At 47.0% G+C, this 13,580-nt stretch overlaps 1 protein-coding gene across 2 annotated transcripts in view; it reads left to right on the top strand.

Annotated features, from left to right (window-relative positions):
• The first annotated feature begins 8,046 nt into the window (after positions 1-8,046).
• Positions 8,047-13,580, top strand: part of PARVB (parvin beta) — a 49,042-nt gene continuing 43,508 nt past the window's right edge. The window contains exons 1-2 of one of the 2 annotated variants that reach the window (XM_050324790.1): positions 8,047-8,101; positions 8,132-8,282. In XM_050324790.1, the coding sequence (XP_050180747.1) occupies positions 8,168-8,282 (115 nt within the window). In that variant the 5' untranslated portion in view covers positions 8,047-8,101; positions 8,132-8,167. Of the gene's footprint in view, positions 8,283-13,580 lie in introns of both variants that reach the window. The other variant, XM_050324789.1, reaches the window with a different exon arrangement.

Genomic DNA, 13,580 nt, shown 5'->3' with positions numbered 1-13,580 from the left:
AGATGTGATGATGTGGTGCTGCCTCGTTTGCCTGTGTGTGAGAGGTTTGTCTCTACAGACTTGTTGAGGTGCAAATTTCACTTCAAAGTCACCTCCTGCTTTATCACTTGGTGTATGTTCCAATTTTTAAGGCTGGACTAATTCACTAGTTGTCCTAACTACTTATCTTTGAAGATAGTTGGATACTAATTATTTTTGTATGCATCAATCCTGTGTGATCATCCTAAGAGAGAATCTGACCTTGGAGTCCTCTTTCCCTGCATCCAGATTAACATTTCTTTCCTTACGAAGTGCTGGCAAATTTAAAATCCTAATACAAAGAAGATTCTGGGAGAATGGAACAGAAATACAGGACCTGTTATACTCCTGATTTTTTTCTGCCTGACTAAAGACAGGTCTGGAAATACTGCTTACACTGCTTGACTTAGCTGAATGCAGTCAAGACTGCCATCGAATCTTGTTCCCAATCAAGTCAGACTCCACTCTTTTTGAAGAGACCAGTTTTATACATTGCTTTAGCACTGGTATGTACTGCTGTTGTGGTAATACAGTTAACTAAGTCTGGTTTTGTTGATAATTTTCTAAAATATGAAGGTTAGAAGCTGGTCCTGCCTGGATTTGCAGAGCTCTGCTTGACTAAACATCCTTCCCTCCTTTATGAAGTAGCAGCAACAGACTCACAGATGTTCCAGATCGTGTGAATGACAGAAGTCAGCCCCATTTCAAATAGCAAAATTCGATATAAAAACTTTTTCCAGTGTGTTTATCTAACAGCTACTGTGACAAGGACATATTTAACCAAACATATCTGATGATTTTTTTGTTGTTGTTGTTATGAGATAAAATATGAAACTATGTTAAGAATGTCAACAAATGTTATTAGTTTTTCTCCAGCGCTATCGACATTTTGACATGCAAAAACATTTTTAATGGGAATGTTTAGATACCAAAATACTGTTAGGGTGTTCTCCTAGGAGTTCAAAGTTAGATGTGTATTCTGTTGCCTTAAGAAATTTGTTTTGTGCACATTTTTTACGAAAGGCTGAACAAGTCTAATCCTTTAATATGACGCAAAAGCCCCAAGTATCAGTTGGCTGTTTGAGAGGGCTCAGTAGTTCCTGAGCTGAGCAGGCCTAGAGAAAGAGCCTCGAGCCCAGTGTGCACATGAAGCAGCAGCCAGTCCATAATTCAGTTAGAGGGAAGTGTGGCCTCTATGAGAAATTAGGGAGAAATGGAAGGAATTGCTTTTGAGCCCATCTGCTGGCAGACCTGGCCATGCCACTCGCCACAGAATTGTCCGCCAAGATAAAGGGAGCAAAATCACGTTCCATGAGCCTCTTCCTGTCACTGTTTCCCTGCTGGTTTTGTACCACATGGAAAGGTAACACTTTCTTAGGATGTATGATAGGTGTATCACAGTACAGAAACTATTCCTGTGTTCTTCTGGGAGGAACATCTGGGTTATGTGGTTGCTTCTGTAGAATATCGACATGATTAATATAGTCCTATTTAAAATCTGTCGCATAGGCTCAGGTAATTAGGGTGGATCAAACAGAAATCAGAATGCCAGAAGCTGCTGTAGTGCTGAGCTGGCTCAGTGGGAGAACAGCTCTGGACAGACCTGGATCCATGTTCTTGGCACTGAATTTCTGGCCAGAGTTATTGGTGTAAATAAAGTAATTGGTGATAAAAGGAGTACGGCCTGGGATTTAAAAACATGGTGTTTGCTTGAATGGGTAGGTTTGGATGTCACTTTACCTCAAGTTGCTCTTGCTTTTATAGCCACTGCTGGGGACAGTGAGGGGGTGAGCAATCCCTCCAAAGGGCACATCCAAAACTACCACCCCTGTGGACTCTTCCTTTTATGTGAATGATGCTGAGGTTGCAGATACCATCAGAATCACAGTTTCTTCAGTTGTGATGTTACTTCACCGCCCACAGGCTGAGGGAGGCCTGGGAAGGAGAGGAGTGTGTTTTTCGGGACAAGGGTTGGATGGTGTCACTGCTGAGCCAGTGAGGAGGTGGCAGCAGTGAGAAGCAGGGCCAATATTTGCACCACCATCCTAAGACAGTGGAGTTGTTCCACTTCCATTAAAAACCTGAAAACGCTCTTTATATGTGGGAGATGTGCAGTTATTGGGTGCTGTTAATGAGTAGGTTTCTAGGGAGCTTGGGGAAGGTGGAGGAGGAGACTGGGAGGTTGTTAGAACGTAAGGGGCAGGTTTGCTATCATACTGAGAGCACAACTGATTTAAAAGTACAGGCTTTACAAATAAAATAGGATGCTGACCTCAGTAATAGGGAAAAGTGCTCCAACTTAAGTACCTTTGCCATCTGTGCCTTTTTTGATACAAGAAAACCTTTACTGCCAATGGAAATCTCTGCAGAGATGTACAACTAATGTACTACAACATTTAGTCAGGCATCTGTATAGGAACTGCTGTCCATGTTGTGCCCTTGGAGAGAAGCATTCCAAGTCTTTTCTGTCCCACCTGTGAGCAAACACACAGGGAAACCCACAGAAAAGTGGGTGGAGGTCAGGTTGGCTCTCCCTCCTCTGGGCTGAGCGAGCACTTACACAAAAAAGTAGGAATTTTCACTGGGATGTTACAGGGGAATAAAACACCCTTAGCCCTTTGTGGGAATATTAAGGAGCTGGTCAGATGTGTGGAAGATTATTCTGAACTTTGTATGGGATAGCACAAGAAAATGATTCTAAAATTACAGAGTTTGAGTGTAGGCTTGTCCTGTGCCATTCTTGTTTTCAGAAGGGCTGGAGCCTGGCAGCCACAGGAGCAGGAATCCTTTCCAGGAGGGTTTTTGCACAGCTTCTCCACCATGGAAGGGTTGTTGAAATAGTGTAATTGGGTGTCTGTTTTATGACAGCAGTGCTAAATGCCTGTTAGCAACTCCAGGTAAGTGCTCTTGGATGATTTTAACTTAATTGGGGCGAGACTTTGTGCTGGGTATGTTCTGTGCGAGTCAGAGCATTCAGCTTTCTTCTCTTGTGAAGCAAAGAAAAATGCAGCCCAGTGTGCAGCTGGCAGAGCCAATGTCTGCATGGAATAAATGGTCTCTGTAAAAGCTTTTCAGTTAAACAGAATACAAAACAGAAGTTGCTCCAAGAAAATCGGTAGCATCAGTTAAGTGGTGCCTTTCTACCTCAGTATTGAATAAATAATGTTATTTAAAAAAACCACAACAAACTAAACAAACAACTAAAAACCAAACACCAGCACACACATCCCCCAACACATTTCATTTATCTGGCAGACCAGGAAGAAAAATTAACTTTTGTGTCAATAAGGTATCTATCATGTTAGAAACTCAGTACAGGTGTTGTTAGAATAAGACTGCAATGATACCCTACTTTAAAATGAGAGTGGTTTTGCTTTGCTTCAATACCTGAAGAATGTTCAGACCCCATATATTCACTGTCATCATTATTTTGTGGTGCATCTGATTGTCAGTAATCTCAGGTAGTCCGAAATGTTGAAAGCAGTGTAAAATGCTGTAAGGTTAAAGTAGAGGGAAGAGAAGCCTCTGTGGAAAAGAGGGGTGAGCAATGTTAAAATGAGCAAATGTGAATTCAGACTTTGAAATGTTCAGCTAAATGTTCAAGCAACAGCTCAGCACTGAAAATAAAAACAGATTTTGAAATAAGTTTAGTCCTGCCAGGTAATTCTCTTCAATGACACGTTTGTGCTCTGGCAGTTTTCTTAATGAGTATACACTCCACATAGGAATACTGAATATATTCCTGTAGGAATATATAGCAATCTCATCCCTGATGAGAGAGAGGGTACCAGAGGGAATTTTCTGGATGTAGAGGGCTGGTATCTCATTCAGGATGGAGGGTTTAAACAAATAATGGAGCTGAGCTTCTGAACTGGAGGCCACTGAGGTGGGGCAGCAGCAGCTGTGTCTGCTCATGGCCATTAGCCAGTTGAATCACCAGGGACTGACACACACTTGATCACAGCAGTGATAAAAGCTCTTCATTTCCTACTTAGAAGAGCCCTGTTTGTTTGAACCACCCTCAGAAAGGCTCCCAGTTTTGTTTTGGTGGGTTTGAAGTGTAATTTGACTTTCTGTTGCCAGGGGCTCTCTCTCCTCGCCTGAAACAACCTGGCCTCCTTTTTCTTTGCAATGGGCTGACATACTTTTGCTACTTAGCTACAAATTGAAGCATTTCTTTATAAACAGATAGGTCCATTCACTCTGATGTTCTATCTGTGTGGTTTTATTTCAATTATTAAAAGATAATAAAAACTTGCTTATAAGTGGGTACATCCTGAGTGTTGTACTGGAGTCAGTGAAGTTTTATGTGCTGTTTGGGTTGTGTGTATATATTGTTCACCAGTTTGTTTGCTTTCTTGCTCTGAGTTTGTACTCACACATTTTCTGATTGCAACCTCATTAAAAAATCAGGTATGAGAACTGATTGACACAGAGGTTGGATAAAATGCTTTTTCCACACTGCCTTAAAGCCAAATATATCTAAGGCTTCATTTTATGAAATGAAAATATCCACTCTGCTAGTCCTGTTGCAGATCAACATTTATGTGTGTTTTTCATATGAATCCAGGTTATTTTTTAACAAGTAAATCTTCACTTTCAGTGCAAAGTGTCTGATGTGTCTTATGCCAGCAGAATGCAGTGGACATCCTTGCTAATGATTTAATTCTGCAGAGATGTATAATAACCTTAAATGAAATGGGCAATTTAACCAATTAATGTCTTTCTGTGTACTTCTTCAGCTTAATTAAGGCTGCTCTTTTTTTTAATCTCCCCTTTTCTGCCCCGCCCTATTTCCCTCGTGTATTGCCTGCAGTGTTAACTTTTGGCATGGAAGGAAGCACAGGGACTGTTTTTCCCTCTGGATGTGCCTGGGCTGTGTCTGGGGTGGGAGTTTGCTGCATGGGAGTTGATTTTACCATTGGTATTTATATTGTACACACAGCTCTCGTAGGTCTTAAGTTCCAGTCTCTGAAGATTTTGAGAGCATTCCTCCAAAATCCACTTTTTCCATCAGCAAGAGCACAGGGAAGAACTCCCCTCCCCTGCACAGGAAATCAAGGTAAAACATTCATTAGGTATGGCCTGAAACCTCAGAATCATTTGAGAGGTGGTTTTGTAACTTGTATTGATCCCAGCCTTGGTAAGTTCTCACAGCCTGACAGCCTTTGCTGTGGGCACCATGCTGCTGTTTCAGGAAATGCAGTTTATATTTTCTTCCAAAGAAGCAATATCCATTAAAAAATTGTCATCATCGGTGCCTGTATGGGCAAACACTGGACAGGGTTATCTTGCTGGGAGGTGTAAAGATAAGTATTTGCAGGGAGGAGCCTGTTTGGCTAAAGCTGGGGCAGTAGTTCTGTCGAAGAACAAACTGCTCTGTTGTAAATTTTAGGTTTTCCATGCATTCCAGAATCAGCATAGCAAAGAGTTCACAGCTTTTTGAAGGCAGTGTTATCTGTGAGTTAAGGCAAACATTCCTGGAGCAAAGCAAGACATGCAGCAGTAACCATTAAAGAAAATTAGAGCTGGTTTGGGAGGAGATGAGCACCTGAGGAGAAGATCCCAGTGCCTGGTGCTGCAAGAACTGTGGAACAGGACTGTGTGGTCACTGCCACTGCAGCAGCTCTGCATTAAACTCTCAGTGCAGGCAGACCCTTATAAAATCCCTCCTCCAGGGCTGATCACAGGATGCTTCCTTGTATCCTGCAGTAAAACCGGCTCAGAATAAAAAGCCATTGGTGGGTTTGGGACTTGCCAGGGAAACAGGAAGAGAAGTTGAGGTTATAACCAGTGTCTGAAGCAGGATTTCCACTTATTGAAATTGGTTTCTGAAAGCAGGAAAAATATAAACTTTGGTAAGGAACGAGAAAACAGTTTTTGTGTAAGTTTTAGGATACCTTATTGATGAGTGCCTAGAGCAAGGAATTAGGCTTCAAAAAAAATACTAGACTGCAAATACATGGAATATCTATCTGGACACCAATTTATCACATGAGCCCTCAAAGATTTCTGGCATCATCTTCTGCTTGTGCAGCTCTTAAACCTGACAGAGTGGTTATTTTTATTCCGGTCCAATGTGGTCTGGGGGCTGGACCCTCTGGAAGGTGGGAAATGTGCAGCAGGTTATGTTAAAATCCACATGATATACATTCCTTTGTGAGATATTTAAATGATGTGGTAGCACATAATGTAGTGGTAGTATGGGGCCGGAGGAAGTTATGGATATGGAAACTCTGCTCACTAATCTGATGAGGAAACCCTGGTCCAAGCTCCTTGCAGTGCAGGACTTAGGAGGTGTAGAAAGCACCTCCTGGTTCTTGGTCACTTTTGCCGGAGGAATGTTTATAAACTTCAGATCTAAAGGCAAATATTTAAAGTAGCTGCAGGTCCTACTCCAAACCTGTCATTACCCCTCAGTTTATTTGCCATCCTCCTGTTGATTTGCGAAACATTGCAGAAATAGACTCTGTAACCAAACCTATGGTTCAAATGCAGAAGGAAAACCAACTCGAAAAACAGGTGAGCAAGCAGTGTTTTCTCAAACCTTTCTTTAGCTGTTGTGTTAAACATTGCTTTCAACAGGGAAAAGAGGCTCACAGAAGCCATTTGGAAGGGTCTTTCCAGCCCTAGTCATGTGTGCCCTTCACTTCCCTCCTGCTGGCACTTGCCCTTGGGGGACTTTGGGCTTAGTCACACTGGAAAGCTTGGGCTGGCTGATTTGGGGTTTGTTTTTTTGGGTTGGGTTTTTTTTATTAGCTGCCAAAGTGCCTGTAGAAAAACAAGGAGCAGCTGAAGGCAAGAGACAAGGGCAGGCCTTGGTGATAGAGGGGATGAGCTCAGGTTAAATCTTGTGAAACTACACTCTCAGAACAGTGTCACTGCCGTCTTCTGCTCAGGATGTGTCCTGTGGTGTTACTTCTGTGTCAGGTCAAGCGTGAAAATGTGTCCTGTGAGCTGGGTGTGCAGATCCTGAGCCAGGCTGGGTGTGCAGATCCTGAGCCAGGCTGTGCTGGTTTGAAAGTGGCTCTTTGTTGGGATGAGGGCTGCTGACGGGGAGCTGCTTGTTGGGAGCACAGCCAAAGGTTGTGCCTGGCTTTAGGGACCCAGGAGCCTCATTAAAATCAGTGGGACCACTTCAGGGGCTTAAACAGGCTCAGAGCCTAACGGTATAAACTCTTCAGGAGCTGTTTTCTAATGTGTATTCCACAAAACACTTATCGTGTTCCCGGGTGCTGTAAAATGATAAGGAATAAATTCTCTCTGTAGGATGAAGCCCAACTTTCTGGTTTTGGCTGTTTCTTTGCACACACCATGCTGGTGGCAGGACGTGGTGGTGACAATCCCCCTGTGACCTCAGTACCTGTGAGCTTGGCAAACACGGAGCACACGGCCCCCTCCTCCTCAACCCTTCCGCAAAGGAGATGCCAAACCTGCCCGGCAACATGCCAGGAGGCGAGGCAGGCTAGTTAGTCCCACAGAAGGAGCACATGGCTGGAGAACTAGGAGGCAAACCTGAATGTAGCCAGCAAGGACCTGCCACAGTGTGCCCTGACACAGGGCACATGCTGGGTGCTTGCCCTCACCTGTGTCCAATCGTTGCAAAACGTGGAACGTGTAAAAACTTTCTTAAGAAAGAACGTCCTTTGATGTTCTGGTCTCACTTTCAAGACTGAAAACACTCTGGTTTGGCTGTGACGGGACCTGAGGCTTTACTTTTTTCTGCGATGTTGTTTGTTTGTTTGGGGTTTTTTACGCCGTTTCTCTCCGCGCGGTCGCTGCGGTTGTGGCGGTGCCCCCGCAGGAGGGAGATGCTCCAGGAGATGCTCCAGGCGGTGCTCCAGGTGATGCTCCAGGTGATGCTCCAGCCGGCTGCCGGTTCTCGGCGAGGGTTGCTCGGGCATCTCCCCGCCCCCGGCCCCTCGAGAAGGGGGGGTGTCCCTGTCTGGAAGTGCCTCCCTCGCACTTCCCGGCCGTGGCAGGGCGCTGTGGCCGCCGGCAGCGCTCCCGGTCCGCCCCCAGCTCCGGCTCTCTCTCCGCCGCCTCTGCCGCTCGGCGATCGCCGCTCCGGGCTGTGCTGGGCTCCCGCAGCCCCCGGCGGGTCGGGCAGGGCAGGGTGGGCTCCCCGCAGAGCCCCAGGCACAGCCCCATGTCCGCACAGCCCCTGCGATCCCCGACGCTGCGGCCGCACAGGATGAAGAAAGAGGAGTCGTTCCTGGGCAAGCTCGGCGGGACCCTGGCCAGGAAGAAGAAAGCCAAGGAGGGTGAGCTCGGCGGAGGGGAGGGAGGGAGGGACGCGCTTCCCTGTCCCGTCCCGTCCCTGAGCCCCGCTTTATTCGGCCGCCCCACCGAGCCCCGGGCCTGGCCGGGGGGTCCCGGCCATGGGGGGACCGGGATGCCCGGGCGATCCCGGCGCCTGGAAGTGCCCGCTGTGGAGCGGCCATTCATCGGGCTCGGCCGCTCCCAGCGCCGCTGCCCGGCCCCCCTTGTACATCCCGCTTGTGGAGGGAACCCCCGCACCCCCTGCGGGACAAACTCCCGGTGACCGAGGAGACCGCGGGCGTCGTTTTTCCCCCTGGTCTGAGAGTTGGTTAAGTCCCACCTGTGTGTCGTGGCAGGTCCGCTTCTTCCAAGGGCTTTGTCCTGTTTCTTTACCCGGCGCTGATTTTCATAACTGGATACGTCCAGCCCGGCTCTCGAGAGCCGGGATTCCTCATGGGAATTCCTCGGTTACACCGAGCGTGTCCGTGGGCAGCACCCACGTCGGGAGGCTCGGGTCCCGCTGAGCACCCACCTCAGCTGTGGGATGGGCACATCGAGGTGTCCCCAGAGCCTCCTGCTCTCACGGGGACTGTGCAGGGACAGCACCGTGTGCCTCGGGCTACGCGACTTTGTTGCTGCTGGTGTACATAGGGGGTTGTCTCGCCGCCAGGCTGGATAACGATGGTCCGGCCCTGAATACACAAAGTGTACCTTTCTCCTCCCAGGAGGGTGTAGTACCGTTCTCTTCAGCTTCCCCGACTGGCCACATACTGGTTTCTGCTGAGAAACTCTTCCTGTGGGAAGAGAATTCTATCCCCAGGCTCCTGCCATCTCCTAGCTGGAAACCTGGGTGTCCCAGCAGGAAATCTGGGTGTCCCTTGCCTCATGGCTTAATGCATTTTTGACTTTCTGGCTTGGTTTTGTCCTGGTGTTTGATGGGTGTAGTGTAGGGATGTAATTCAAGGTTCAGCCTCCTTCCAGCTGGCTGCTGAGCACATGTTTTGCCCCGGTTGAGTCCATGAACTGCCAGCAGCGTTTATGAGGCAGCTTTTTAATATTTAATAATAAAATATTAGGCCTTGAGAGCTGGAAGTTGCTTCCCTTTCCTTCTGCTGGCTGTTTTGGTGTAGCTTGCTGGTATTTCCTTCATTATCTGTTTTTAATGGGGTTTCTCTGACGTGGCTCTGCTGAGGGGCAGCAGAAGCGGTTGTTCCTCGCTGAGATGATCCCATCTGCTTTCTGGTGGGAAAAAAACCTCATCTCCAGCTGGGATGCAGAGCTCATGATCTGAAAGAGAGGATTTCGTTCAGAGGCGGCTTCTCAGCTGAAGCAGGTTGGCAGTGTCCCTTAAAAGAGGCATTTCAGCATCACTAGGGGATGTTTTTGAGGTGATTCCTTTCAGTGGGGCCAACCACTCTTTTTGCTCGTTCTGGTTGCTCAGTGGGGAACCACCTCTGTGGTAGTGAAAAGCATGACAGTCACACTTGTGCCAGGGCGTGGGGAGGAAACTGAAACACGTGAGGCAGCTTTTAGTTTGAGTTTTCCTTTCCAGTATGAAAATGGCAAGGGAGGAGAGACTCTCTGCAAGCCCGAGGAGCCACTGGCTGGTTGGGTGTGACATCTTGCGGTGTTGCAGGTGGCTGAGCCCCTTCATTGTGAGGGAGAACGGCCTCCCCTTTGTGGGGCAGCTCTCAGACTGTCCAGGGAATGGCTGTGGAACTGGAGGGGGCCAAGGGATAAGCAGTGATGAGCTGGTGGGGTCCAGAAGAGGGAGGACCATGGCTTGTGGTAGGACCTGGGCAAGCCACAGGAACAAATTTCAGGGCTAGAAACTGAACGTTTTTATGTTGTATTTAAGCTCATCTGAGTGGCGTTCCTTGAATGAGTGGACAGATCATACCATATAGGAGCCCTGTGGTCGATGCGTCCCGCGTGCTTGGGAACTTCCCTGCCCTTTGGAATTCCCTGCCTCACTCCAGGTTTCTGCTGGTTTTCCCCGAGGGAACCAGCAGAGGTCAGAGCGATCTGCCCAGAGTAAATCCCGCCGTCTCCTCAGCGGCAGATGGGAATGCTGCCTGCTCCTTTGCCACAGCCCAAAACCATTCTCGCCTCCTCTGCCTCTGTACTTCATGTTTGCTTCCCCTGTTGTATTGCAGCTCTCCCCATCCCAGCTGTATTCACACAAAGACCTTTAACCTGGTCTGTACAAGAGCTGAAAACCCACTCAACAGTAACCCTTTTCCTTTATGTGCACAATTTCTGAGCCGTGCAGCTCTCAGGTCCTGAAATTTTCCTTTGTCACTTCACGTCATTTCCATTTCTTTAATCACAGGTAGGAGCCACGTAATAAATATCCATCGTATGGGACTACCAACCCATGAGCAACTAAATTTATTTGTTTGTTTTCTTTGCTAACTACTTCATAACATGCTGCCATGTATTTTTAGAGAGGCTGTATTGGGACAGGAGGGTTCATCAGGCTTATCAGTGTGAACTCCTACCCTTGCTTTATGATGGGAAGGTGTAGTAAAGTTCAGAAGTACTGGTGAGAGACACTGGGGCAGTATTTGAAATATGTCTTTCAGTGTGTAAACAGCTCTTGCTTTAGCAGTGTGACATGGCATCGAGCTTTGTGCGTGTCAGTAGCTGGGGTAGGGTCTGGTCAAATCCATCAGTGTTTTAAGTCAAATTCTATTTGTTTGAGGAAGACTTTGAATTTCTACCTCAATCCTCAGCTTTACACTATCACACCTTAATCTTGTGTTTCTGAATTTTTATGGCTGAACAGACTTTTTAGGCAGCCCTGACTCAACAGAAAGAGCAGCCCCCCGTCGCTCCTGGGAAGGCTGTTTTTACCCTGGTTTCCTATGGAAGTGGGAGTGAGTGATCTCACTGTCTGTTTGGCTCCTCCCTTCCTCTTCCTTCCCAGGAATAACTTTTAACCCATAGTTTGGCTAAAAATGCCCCTGGGAGAAAAGTCTTGGTGGTCATTCATGGCTGCAGGTTGTGTCAAAATGGGTCACCAGTGAGTGTAGAAACATCTTAGTGGATCCTGCAGCAGGAAAACTGGGAGATGAGCTCAACCCTTCCATGCTACTGGAGAGCCCCCAAGGGAGAGATTTGGCCAGAGAAAGGCCAAGGGAGAGCACTGCATGGAGATTTGTGTTCTTAACCTTGCAATCAGTCATGACACAACATCCTTAGAAAAGCAGGATGTGTCAATTCCAGTGCTCTGTGACCACTTGGTTTTTCCTTCTCCCCCTTTTAGGTTGTGTGGAAATCTGCAAAAATCTAAGTTTGCCTGATGTTTCTGTGATATGGCTCTGTCTCGGTGTATCTGAGGTTTACAGTAGGTATTAGGAAGAAATTCTTCTCTGTGAGGATGGGGAGGCCCTGGCACAGGTTGCCCAGAGAAGCTGTGGCTACCCCATCCCTGTAAGTGTCCCAGGCCAGGTTGGATGGGGCTCTGAGCAACCTGGGACAGTGGAAGGTGTCCTGGCCCATGGCAGAGGTGTTGGAACAAGATGATCTTTAAGTTCCCTTCCAACCCAAACCATTCTGTGATTCTATGATCTTGGGCTTTCAAGATGTGCCACCTGTTCTCCAAAATCTGCTTTAGAAACCGTAGGAAAATATAGGGGTGCTGGCAGGGCCTACAGCAGGATACAGTTTGTAAGCTGGATGATCCCTTAGCTTCTTCTCAGACCTTTTGAAAGACGGTGCTGTGTTTCATCTTCATCTGCAAAAGGAAATTGAAAAAATCTGCCCTTTCCTGTCGGTCAGAGCGATGCTGTTGTGCTGAAATAGAGGAGAGGGTTTGCAGCTTCGGTGCCAGCCTACTTAAAAAGCTTTGTTTTTCTGTGTGAAAGATCTGGGCAGCAGGTGTTGGGCTAAATAAGCTTTCTGTTATTGTATTTGTGTATGTGTGTATGTATATATTTGTGTGTATATATATGTGTATGTGTGTGTATATATATTTGTGTGTATATATGTGTATATATATATATATATATAGCCTCCATGGAGGAGTCAGTGAAGTACAACAGACTCAGTTGCTTTGTGTTGTGTCCCAGTAACATGATTGAGGGTGGGCACAGGGGTGAGGAAACTGCTCCAGGGAAGAGCCATTTACTTGTGCCTGATGAAATCAATAGGAGAGTGGAACAAGGGAGAGAGAGATGACAGTGCTACAGAGGGCAGGATTGTTGCAACAGCAGCTGAATAATGGGAAGGTTTTGCCAATATCGGGGAGGTTACAGAGCTGTTCTTGGGGTGTATGGGTCAGTGTAACAGTGAGATGTGGCTGCACAAAGGTCACTGTTGCAGTTGCCTTTGGGCACAGCCAGCTTGGTAAATGGCTTGGTAGGTGTGTGTTTCACCAGGTTGTCCTCCCAGAGGAAGGTGGCAGGTGCTGCCTCTATTTTGCAGGGGGAAAAGGGGGATGGTGAGGAAGTGATTTGTTCAAGGTCATCTGGCAACTGTTGACAAAGCCAGGGAAGGAATCCCTATATCTCCTGAGTTGTCTCTGGTGCCTTAGGCAAAGGTGCTGCATAATCTGCCTGTTTCCCACATCTCTACAGGTGCTAAAACCCACCTCCAGATTGCTCAGGTGGGACTGCTTGTACTGCCTGAGTCACTTTGGCTTTCTGGAGGGAAGGAACATGGGGAATGAGATCAACAGCAGGATTAAACTGGAGGGGACTTCATGACAAACCTGTCTCTCGCAGACCCTTGAGGTGCAACCCGAAGTAAGCTTCAGCTGGTTGCTTCTCACTGTCTCCTGACCTGACACTCAGTGTATTTGTAAGGCTCTTCCTTTTAATAGACTGGTGTCAGTGCTCACCCCCTTCTTAATTTACTTTCCATACTTGTGGTATGTGGCGGTGAATCCTTAGCCAGACGGAGAGACAAATGCAAAGTGTGTCGTGTTGATTCTGTGGTCCTGGTCCACACAAGTACATCTGCTGCAGTCTGAGAGGATGCTTGACTGAGGAGGTGTGTTTATGCGTTGTGATGTGCTACTGCTGCTGAAATACCCAACCAGAAGATGAGGTGGGTGCTGGTTAAGCAGAATTACTTGCCCTTTAAGAAAGGAATTTGCATTAATTACATTGAAGCTACATGCAGTCCCAGATATGTGTATTTATCCATAGAAAGTCTGTGCAAACATATGCAGATTCATATTTCAAGTTCAACTTATTATCCTTTCTACCACCAGTTTAAACAGACCTAAATTACCAGTTGGAACTCTGTAGCCTAATTGCTGTTTCTCCTGAAGGGCTCAGGTGCCTCTGACCAGG

This window comes from Myiozetetes cayanensis, unplaced genomic scaffold, assembly GCF_022539395.1.
Source record: "Myiozetetes cayanensis isolate MyiCay16 unplaced genomic scaffold, myiCay2020 scf3, whole genome shotgun sequence".
Classification (NCBI taxonomy): Eukaryota; Metazoa; Chordata; class Aves; order Passeriformes; family Tyrannidae; genus Myiozetetes; species Myiozetetes cayanensis.
Note: the sequence above shows the minus strand (reverse complement) of the source record. Positions and strands in the feature narration are given on the sequence as shown.